The sequence below is a fragment of the Arabidopsis lyrata genome, assembly GCF_000004255.2.
Source record: "Arabidopsis lyrata subsp. lyrata unplaced genomic scaffold ARALYscaffold_1, whole genome shotgun sequence".
Classification (NCBI taxonomy): domain Eukaryota; kingdom Viridiplantae; phylum Streptophyta; class Magnoliopsida; order Brassicales; family Brassicaceae; genus Arabidopsis; species Arabidopsis lyrata.
This window is the reverse complement of record NW_003302555.1, coordinates 17,508,514-17,519,385: the sequence shown is the minus strand read 5'-3', so window position 1 is coordinate 17,519,385 and position 10,872 is coordinate 17,508,514. Positions and strand designations below refer to the sequence as shown.

General features: G+C 36.1%; 1 protein-coding gene across 1 annotated transcript; it reads right to left on the bottom strand.

Annotated features, from left to right (window-relative positions):
* Nucleotides 1-85: 85 nt before the first annotated feature.
* LOC9327259 (calcium-dependent protein kinase 11) lies at nucleotides 86-2,974 on the bottom strand. The gene is made up of 7 exons (XM_002891151.2): nucleotides 2,321-2,974; nucleotides 1,500-1,643; nucleotides 1,257-1,409; nucleotides 1,048-1,163; nucleotides 792-959; nucleotides 492-716; nucleotides 86-412 (listed from the first exon to the last, which is right to left on the bottom strand). Exons 1-7 carry the CDS (start codon nucleotides 2,859-2,861, stop codon nucleotides 272-274), a joined length of 1,488 nt encoding a protein of 495 aa, XP_002891197.1. The 5' UTR covers nucleotides 2,862-2,974; the 3' UTR covers nucleotides 86-271.
* Nucleotides 2,975-10,872: the final 7,898 nt, after the last annotated feature.

The following is a 10,872-nucleotide window of genomic DNA, read 5'->3' as shown; positions in this document are numbered from 1 at the left end:
CTACAGTTTGTATTTTAACAAAATTCAGTTTCGCATTGATGAAATCCGAAGTTGGTTCGGTTTCTTTTCGCATCCCTAAATGACATTTCTTTGGAATTCAAAATTTTTTATATGAAGCAAAATTATCCATATTGGGATAAAAATTTAGAAAGTTGCTCATCTACAAAAAAAATAAAAAGGGAAGCAAAAACAAACCAGAATATATTTCTGTATCCTTAGAATCCAAAATATAAAAGAAATAAAACTGCAGAAATTGTGGATAAATGATGGGTCAGTCATCAGATTTTTGACCATCAACTCCAAAAGCATCAGCAATGTTGAAGTTCAAGTTTTTCATCATGGTTCTGCTTCTTCCAACTCCATCTCCTTTCCTCATCATTGCCGTAAATTCCGAGAAATCGATCTTCCCGTCCTACGCAATTCAAAAGCTCTCGGTTATGAAACAGTTCCATTGAAGGAGGAGGAAAACAAAGAAAAGAAGAAGTGGTTACATTGTCAAGATCAATCTCCTTGATCATGTCGTCCAGAGGTGTATCACATAGACCAAACTCTGTGCAAGCTGACTGGAGCTCATCGATGGTGATATAACCGCTTCCGTCTTTGTCAAAGTATGAAAATGCAGCCACCAGATTCTCCTCTCTCTCCATCTTGTTCATGTGTAATGTTGCTGCTAGGAATTCTCCGTAGTCTATTGTACCACTGTTGTCGATATCAGCCTGTGGCCACAACACATAGTGGATGTTAAAAGAAAACGAAATTTTTTGAAAAGAGAAAGAGAGTTTTGTTCATACCGCATCCATAAGAGACTTGATTTCTGATTCCATCAGCTCAGATCCGACTCTCTTCAAACCCGCTTTGAGCTCTTCAAAAGTTATCGTGCCACTGTTGTCTGTGTCTATCATCTTGAACAATTCCTTTAGACCTCCAATTTCTTCCTCTGAGAGTCTCTCAGCAATTACCTGTGGGAAAAAATCATTTTTGTCCAGAGACATCAGAAAATGGATGGGGCATAAAGAAAAAGTGAATGTATAGTACTCGAATTCATACCCTTAAGGCCATTTTCTTAATCTTATTCATTTGCGAAAACTGCTTTAGTCGAGATAAGACTGCTGGATCAAGAGGCTTGTCTGGTGCTGCTTGTTCATCGACAATCCATGGGTGACCTATAACATCAAAAGAAGACTCACTACTCAATATTTACCACAAAATAATTACGAGCAGTTGATTCCACATGAACAACAAAAAATTTAACTTACACAAGGCTTCATGTGCAGAAATGCGTTTCTTGGGGCTCCTTTCGAGCATTTTGTAGATCAAATCTTTAGCAGCTTCTGAGATACTAGGCCACGGGTCAGATTTGAAATCTAACTTCCCTTGCAATATCTGTCTAAAGATTCCAGACTCTGTTTCTGCAATCCCCAAGAGAAAAGAATGCATCATTCAAACAAAAACTCGAAACTTGTAAATAGAAAAGACTGTATTTTCTAGTAGACTAACACCTGCCCAGAAGGGAGGAACACCGCTGAGTAAGATGTAGAGGATAACACCGGCACTCCACACATCTATTTCAGGTCCATAACATTTCTTTAGGACCTCTGGTGCAACATAGTATGGACTTCCAACTACATCGTATAAATATTGTCCTGAAGAAGCAAACAAAAAAACCAATTAGGCGATAAACCGGCATTGGCCATACCCATCTGGTTCTAAAGGAATCAGAGATCCAATCCAGACACACAAATGCAGAATAATTTCGACCAACACATTAAGTTTCAGAGACTCCTCAATGAAGAACATCTACAAAACAATGTTCCCTCTAACAAAGAAACAATGCTCAAGCAGCAAAATTTGCATCAACCCAACACACACCAGAAGCCTTATTTCGATTTTCAATTCATATAGAACATAACCAACCTGTTTCTATCAAGAAACCAAACAAACGAAAGATTTGATCAAATGCAAATTAATTCCAATGAGAGACTCCTCAATGAAGAACAAATAAACAAAGCAAGCTCCCTAACTACATCTTACAGATATTGTCCTGAAGAGTAAACAAAAACCAATTAGACGATGAAACCACCCGCATTAGCCATACCCCATTTGGTTTCCAACGAATCACAGATACAAGCCAGACACAAATGCAGAATCATTCCAATCAACACATCAAGTTTCAAAGACTCGATGAAGATACAAAGCAAAGTTCCCTTAAACAAAGAAACAATGCTCAAGAAGCAAACTTTCAATACAACGAAACAAATCATCATCAAACAAACATGAAAGATTCCAAGATTAATCAATCAACCAAAAGAGAAAATCGAACCTGGCTTATAGAAGACAGACAAACCAAAATCGGTAGCTTTGAGTTTCGCATCTTCCTTAGGACTATCAAACAAGAAATTCTCAGGTTTGAGATCTCTATGCATAACACCAAGAGAATGACAAGCCTCAACAACACCAAGAATCGTCTTAATAAGCTTCACAGCCTCACGTTCACTAAAATGACCTTTAGAAACAATCCGATCAAAAAGCTCACCACCTTCACAAACCTCCATAACAATATGAACAAAAACCGAATCTTCATAAGTCCCTTTGATCCGAACAACATTAGGATGCTCAGAGAGATGATGCATGATCTGAATCTCACGCCATACATCTTCGTAATCCTCGCGACAAACGAGCTTGCGTTTGGGGATTGATTTGCAGGCGTAATTAGCGGAGGTTGATTTCTCTGTGCAGAGATAGGTTGTTCCGAATTGGCCTTGGCCTAGCTTTTTGCCGAGAAGGTAATGATCTCTTAATCGTGGTGTTTGATATGGAAGCACTGTGTTTGAAGGACGTCTAGGGTTTGGTTTCGACTCCATTTTTGGTTTTTTTTTTTCTCGATCTCGATTTCAAGATGAAGAAGATGAGATGATAAACGGACTTTTTCTTTGCTCTCCTTGTTTCTTTCTTCCCTCTTCTCCATTTTTTGACTCTCTCTTTATATCATTTTAATCACTTTTTTTTTTTTTAATGTTTTGTTTTGTTAATTTTTTTATAACTTTAAATACATATAAAGTATAAACAATCTCATTAAAAAAAATATTCTTAAACAGTTTTTTGTTTATTTATTTATTTTATATTACATTAGTGACATTGCAATAACTTTAGATACAAATCTCATTTTCAATTTCTAATTTTAATTTTTGTTTTGTTAATTTTTTTATATTACATTAGTGACATTGTTATAACTTTCGAAACATTGCCTACCAAAAAAAAAAAAAAAAACTCTAGAAACATTAATCTAATTGTTTATAAAAGTTGTATTTCATATTTTCCGTAGACGTTTTTTTTTTCTCTCTCTTTATTTTTGAGTTTTATTTGCAAATATAGTGTCGTGATGAAATTATAAATAAGTGGATTGTTTTTAAGCTTGTTTAAAATATGTAGTGATATACCATTTGAATTAATGTAAGATCAGATAAAATAGAATGCTAGTATTAAAACACGTTAAAAATTCGTAGTATTCGTTTAAAACAATCCGAAAAATTAACATCTACTTATTTGATAATTTTGTCACCACGTTATTTTACAAAATGAAACTTCATAATTTGGTTAATGCTAAAATGAAACCATCATATGTTTAGTGATTTTTAAACTTTAACTTTTTTTTTTTTTTTTTTCGTCAAAACTTTAATTTTTCTTTCCCAAGGTTTGTTGTAGGCCTGGGCATTCGGGTACCCGTTCGGGTTCGGTTCTTTTTTTTGGGTATCGAGTCTATTCGGGTAGGGGGTCGAGACCCATTCGGTTATTATAAATTATCGGTTCGGGTTCGGTTCGGTTCTAATTGGGTTCGGGTCGGGTCCTCTATTAAATTTAAGAACCGTTGAATACCCGAAAAGTTTCGATTATTTTTGGGTTCGGGTATAATTCGGGTAATTAGTAACCAAAAATAACCAAAAGTAACCAAAAATAACCAAACATACAAAACCTGATTATACTTATGCAAAAATAACTCAATTTGTCTAAATTATGAAACCAAAGACAGTCATATAGATAAACTGATGCATTGTCTAAATTGAAACCAAACAAAAAGCAAACATAAGCTGATTAATTGTCTAAATTCAAAAGAGAACAAAACACAAACATTTCAATTGTTGTTAAAGTTACCAGAAACATACAACTACAGTCTACAAGCATCAGAAAGACATCATGTTCCTGTTACATTGAAAAGAAGATTCATCAATACCAAAAACAGTTCAGACAGAGAAAAAACAGTTTACATTATTACCCAAAAGCCGAGTATGAGTCTTATAGAGCTACTCGTTTACTCCTAATGCTCCAAACTCTGAAAATCATTTAGAGAACACAATTTCAGTAGGTAAAAGCATACAATGCTACAAGTATAATTGAGAAATAAAGTAAAACCAACCTTTCTCCAGCTCATCTTGTGTCACAAAGTCAGCATATATATAAGACAGAGTCATAGCAGCTTGCTCCTTTAACTTCATCTCTGACTTCATCCATTGGTCTGTGCACATCAAAAACTCAATGGTGTAATGACTAAGACAACTCCTACTTGGTTCCAGCATGCGTCCACTTGTACTAAAGGCAGATTCTGATGCGACTGATGACACTTGCATAGCAAAAACATCTCTTGCTATTTCTGATAATATAGGGAACTTACCAGAATTGCGCCTCCACCAATCCATGACATCATACTCATCACCAAACATATTACTCTTTGGATGCTCAGCCTTTTCTTTCAAATACATGTCTAATTCGTCCTGTGCATCATGAACTCCTAACTCATCAACCATCTCATCATAAACACACTGCATTCTTTCAAATCCACCACCAAGAGAAGCATCTGTATTTTCTAACTCCTCTTTAGCATATCTAGTAGCTTGTTCATGGCTAGCACTAGCAGAATTGCTCCCAACAGTATTAGACGATGATGCATCAGTAGAGACTTTGGGAAACATGCTACTATACTCCTTAAAAAGACTAGTCAACACTGAATATGTAGAATCATACATCTCTTTAGAATCTACACTATCTTTCCCATAGACCTTATCAAAGCAAAGCTGAGCAAATTGCATTTTCTTTGTCGGATCAAAGACAGTAGCCACAATCAAAAGCTTATTGATGTTTTTAAAACCCTCCCAATACTTATCAAACTTCTCTTTCATGTCCTTAGCCCTAGTCCTCATTTCCGGATCATTGCTCTGACTCAATAGTATCATATTCTTCTCTATTGTAACTATCTCTCCATAACACTTGTATGAGTTAACCGATGTAGAAGCAGAGACAATTAAAGTAGCAGTATAAAAGAAGTTCAGAAACTTTACCATTCTCTCTATCTCCACCTAATCCAAATAAGTAGGAGGACCAACCCTTTTCTTGCCTTTTTCCATCTCTAAGAAGTAGTTGTTGTAGATCTTATCTTCAGCTTCCATCCGATCAAAAGCTTCTCTGAATCTTTGCGCTTTTATGAGCATCAAATAGGTTGAATTCCACCTGGTTTCGACATCTAGAGGCAAGCTTCCTTTACTCAGATTAGATGCATCAACCCTTTGATCAAATGAGATCAATCTCTTTGTAGAAGATCTCACAAAAGTCACTGCATTCCGAACTGCTTCCACATGGGAATTGATCTCATGCAATCCATCTTTGACTATCAAATTGATGATGTGAGCTGAACACCTCATATGCATCATCTCAGCATCTAATATGAATGCATTATTCCCATTCTTTGCCCTGAAGGCTCTTTCAAATTTCTGAAGTGCAGAAGTATTGGCTGTTGCATTATCAACAGTGATAGTGAAGATCTTCTCTATATCCCATTCATCCAAGCAAGAACTCAAAACAGCTGCAATTGTTGCCCCTTTATGATCTGCCACATACTTAAACCCTATGATCAGCTTTCTTAAATGCCAATTTGCATCAACAAAATGGCAAGTTATTACCATATAACTTGCACCAGTTACGTGAGCTGTCCATATATCAGTAGTGAGAGAGACCCGCTGCTTAGTTGCACGCATCCATTTCCTCATTTCTTCTTTCCGCTTCACAAACATCTCATAGATGTCTCTTGTTACAGTTCTTCTAGAAACTGGTTTGTACAAGTTGCATTTGGTAGTGAAATGTCTCCAAGCTATACTTTCAATGAATGAAAGTGGCATCTGTCCTAATACAAGCATTTCATTTGTTGCTTCTCTAACCACTTCAATTGAAACCTTACCAGCCATTAGATGACTACCATCTGGATTCAGAATCTTCTGCATTTCACTGTCTTGCCAAACTTTGAATTGCTTGCACGCAAAAGTCAGATGCTTCTGCAGATTTGAAGTCCCTGATGTTGTAGGACAGGCGAGTGTCTTCCCACAATAGTGACATGAGCATTTGTTAATATTATCCTTCAATCTGGTAAAATGCTCCCACACATACGACCTTTCTCTTTCTTCTTTGCTCTTTGCTTTGCCCTTACCCTTAGAACTTTTTCCTGAAGCTTCTTTTGATTCTTTTCTTTTCTTTCGATTCTCAGGAATCCTCGAATCATCTTCTGTATCTTGAGTTTCAGCATTCGTATCCAAATCAACATCTTCTTCTGGAAGTGATGATGAACCCATCTAATAAGAAGAGTCAAAACGAAAATAAAAATCAAATCGAGCAGTAGAGAGTAAATTGAAAACGAAATACAGAATCAACAAAACCCTAAAACACTAAAATCATCAAAAAACACAATCGAGAAGTAGAGAGTAGAGAGTAGAGAGTTAGAGATTATCTAATCGACAAAACCCTAATCAAACAACAATCAAATAGAGAAGAACAGACGAATCGGAGGAGAGAAGACTTACGGCGGATCGATTTCTCGATGAAGATTCCAGATTGAATATCGATTAGCGACTTAGGTTTTTTTAAGAGAAGAGGACTTAGGTATTTGTCGGGAAAGGGGAAGAACCGATGGTATAGGTTAATATCTGGGGTGTAATTAGAGTAGATTAGTTATAATCGGGTATTAATTTCGGGTCAAGAAAGTAACCATTCGGTTCTCGGTTTTTACCCGAACCGAAGACAGACCCGAATTATTTCTATATGGAGAACCGATCGGTTATAACTGAATCCAAATACCCGAACCGAATTGCAAAATTTCGATTCGGTTCGGTTCGGGTATTCGGTTCCGGTTATTATGCCCAGGACTAGTTTGTTGTATCAAATCCAACGTGAGGCGGCCCAATGTTTAAGAATCAATAAACTAACCTTCAACCCAAACAAAAAAAAAAAATCAAATAGCCATTAGATTGGCATAAAGCTCGTCTGACAAATTTTATAATTGATTGGTGTAGGTTTGATTGGTGAAGGCTAGTGGGGTTTGGGGTCGTACAAAGAGAAGACTAGTGGATAATGGAGAACACGTTTACATGACTTGGACCCATTTTATCTACACGTCTCATTCTAATTTTGCATTCATTATGGGACACTTATTATGATTTTGTGTATCCAGTTGTATTAATTTCTATCTTATTTTATCATGGTCCAATTAATTATTACCAAAGGAAACTTAGTAAAGTAAACCATGCATAAAGTACCACTCTCGTTGATTTAATATAAGAGAAACAATATCATTAGACAAATTTAGGAACACGTTTTTGAAACCGAGAGATTAACGTTATCGCCATAACGCTGAACTTAAGAAGGTATCGAATCTTGACCTCTTCAAAAGAATAAAATGCTAGCTAGGAAGGTATCGAATCTTGACCTCTTCAAAAGAATAAAATGCTAGCTAGGAAGGTCGTTTTCGATTGTAGATTTCAATTTTGATACTATACTAATGGTGACGTATATTATTAGTCTATATCATCGATTTCACATTTTTTATATTTTAATATGGAACTTAGCATTTTATTTATTATATACTATGGTTAGTTTTTTTTTGGGCTATTTTATACTGAGAAACCATTCAAATTTAAATTAATTCAAACTAAAATTAGTTATTGAACACCAAAAAGTTAATATATGGAGTACTTAGTTAGAACATAACACATTGAAATTTTGTTATATTTGATTGCTAGCTTACACGTTTCATATTTTTCATACTCTTTCGACTAAACATGCATGCTAGAAATAAAAGATTAAAATTGTAGTAATTTTTGCTATTAGGGGCTTTGTTTATTATTATATTGTGGCATTTTGTTAAGTCATATTTTCGATATTTTTATAGGATTTTTTTATATATATTATCGAGTATTTTAGTCAAGAACATATAGTTTTTGATGTCTATTACATGACTTGGACCCATTTTATCTACATGTCTCATTCTAATTTTGCATTCATTAGGGAGACTTGTGATTTTGTATCTAGTTGTATTATTTCAATCTAATTTTAGAGAGATTTATTCAGATGTCATACAAATTAGGTGTATTTACCAGAACGTTACAGAATTTTTTTTATTACTGTAATATTTCGGCCCTATTTTGTATACCCATCGTGCCCCTACTAAAGTTACAGGAAAAAACGTAATTACAAGGAATGCCACTGCCACGTCAGCAAACCCGCGTCGCCACGTCAGAAATCGCTGACGTGTATTAATGAACTCAGCCGTAAAACGATACAGCGGTAGTTACGGCTGAGTTACGGTATGTTGCGACTGATTTAAGACAAAATGTCTGAGTTATGAGAAAACGGCTGACTTATGAGTATAACTCAGCCTATAGTTACGACTGATTTATAAAATTTTTCTGAGTTATGAGATAACCCAGCCTACGTTACGGCTGAGTTAATGAAATTTTTCTGAGTTATGAGAATTTTGAGAATAACCCATACAACGTTATGACTGAGTTTTTACCCGATGGCTGAGTTATTTCCTCGACACGGCTGAGTTATCTTTTTCCGGCTGGCTGAGTTATCAAAGACGGCTTAATTATGGGATGTCGTTACGGCTGAGTTATGTTCGAGTGTCATAAATCAGCCGTAAAGAGCTGGATTAACGGATAACTCGGCCTAGTTACGGCTGACTTAGTAGCGAAAGATTAATTACTATAATAGCATGCAATTACGGCCGAGTTATTAAACGTTACGGCTGAGTTAAAGATTGTCGGTTGAGTTACGACATTAGAAGGCTGAATTAACTTGGCGTTTTTTCGTTTTTTAATTACTGTAATAGTATTCATGTTGCGACTGACTTATAGCTTTGTTTGATGATTGAATTATTTAGGCAAATTTACATGTTCGTTTGGTGGCTTACTTGCCACTTCATCAATTAAAAAATGACGTCGGATGCAACATTCAATGTCATCATTCCATGTCATCATCATCAAAGGAAATACGAAACGTCAAATTTTTTCAACTCGTCTTCTTCACCTGAGTTTTTCACATCACTAGAACTTCCAATTCCTCATCGTCTTCCTCATTCTTCTTCAATTTCTTTCATCCTTATCCCGATATGGTTGATCCGGTTCCGATAATTGGGTATAGAAACACAAATAAGTATTTAACACCTATGAAAGAGGATGTAGAGTTGTGCAGATAGATGCGAAAACAACGCACGACAAACTTGTAAAGTTGGTGCTCGATGATAAAGTTAGACGAAATATTGCGTCTCTTATTTTTTTGCAGCAAATACATGTCACGACTGAGTTATATGCTTAAGGAAAGACGAAAGGTTCGGTCAATTTATATGTCACGGCTGAGTTATATGTTCCAGGGAAGACGAAAGGTTCGGTCAATTTACATGTTACGGCTGTGTTATATGTTCCAGAGAAGACGAAAGGTTCGGTAAAATTACATTACGGCTGAGGTATATGCTTAAGGGAAGACGAAAGGTTCGGTAAATTTACATGTCACGGCTGAGTTATATGCTCTAGAGAAGACGAAAGATGGGTGTAAATTATATGTTACGGCTGAGTTATATGCTTCAGGGAAGACGAAAGGTTCGGTAAATTTACATGTCACGGCTGAATTATCATTCAGGGAAGACGAAAGATTGTGTAAATTATATGTTACAGCTGAGTTACATCACTTTACGGCTGATTTATAATACATATCGGAAAGCAACATTTTTTGGGGAAGACAATATGAAATTTATTGGTCAAATAACAACAATCAAATTAAGAAACGTAAGAATATGTTTGAGGGATACATAGGAGGAAATTAAAATTAAACAACGATACAATATGAAACTTCAAGCATTGAGCGCATGGTCTGATTCTTTTCATCTTACATCGCGATAGTTTTTAGAAAACGGTTTCAATCACGGGAATCACTTGCTATTGAACTTAGATGCCGGATTATTGTCGGAAAATTCAAAATAAAGTTAGTTTCGACACTTACTGGAACAAGTTGAGTTAAAATGCGACTCGATAGGTCCCGACTTTAGTTGAGCTGAAATGCGACACAACCTTGAGGGTTTTGGTCGGAAGAGACGATAGAAAGAGGGAACTACGACGAAATTAGGGTTTAGAAATCGGAAATCGCCGACGGAAGAGAGAGAGAGAGAGAGAGAGAGAGAGAGAGAGAGAGAGAGAGAGAGAGAGAGAGAGAGAGAGAGAGAGAGAGAGAGAGAGAGAGAGAGAGAGAGAGAGAGAGAGAGAGAGAGAGAGAGAGAGAGAGAGAGAGAGAGAGAGAGAGAGAGAGAGATACAGAGAGAGAGAGAGAGAGAGAGAGAGAGAGAGAGACACAGAGATAGAGACAGACACAGAGAGAGATACAGAGACACAACATATATAGAGATAGACACAGAGATATAGAGACAGAGACACATATACATACAGAAGAGAGAGAGACACAGTCAGTCATGAACGATAGAGAGATATAAACAGACACACAGCTATGATCACCCCTTTTATTACCTCCACGATAGTTTTATCTGAAACCATCGAAATGGAAGTACTA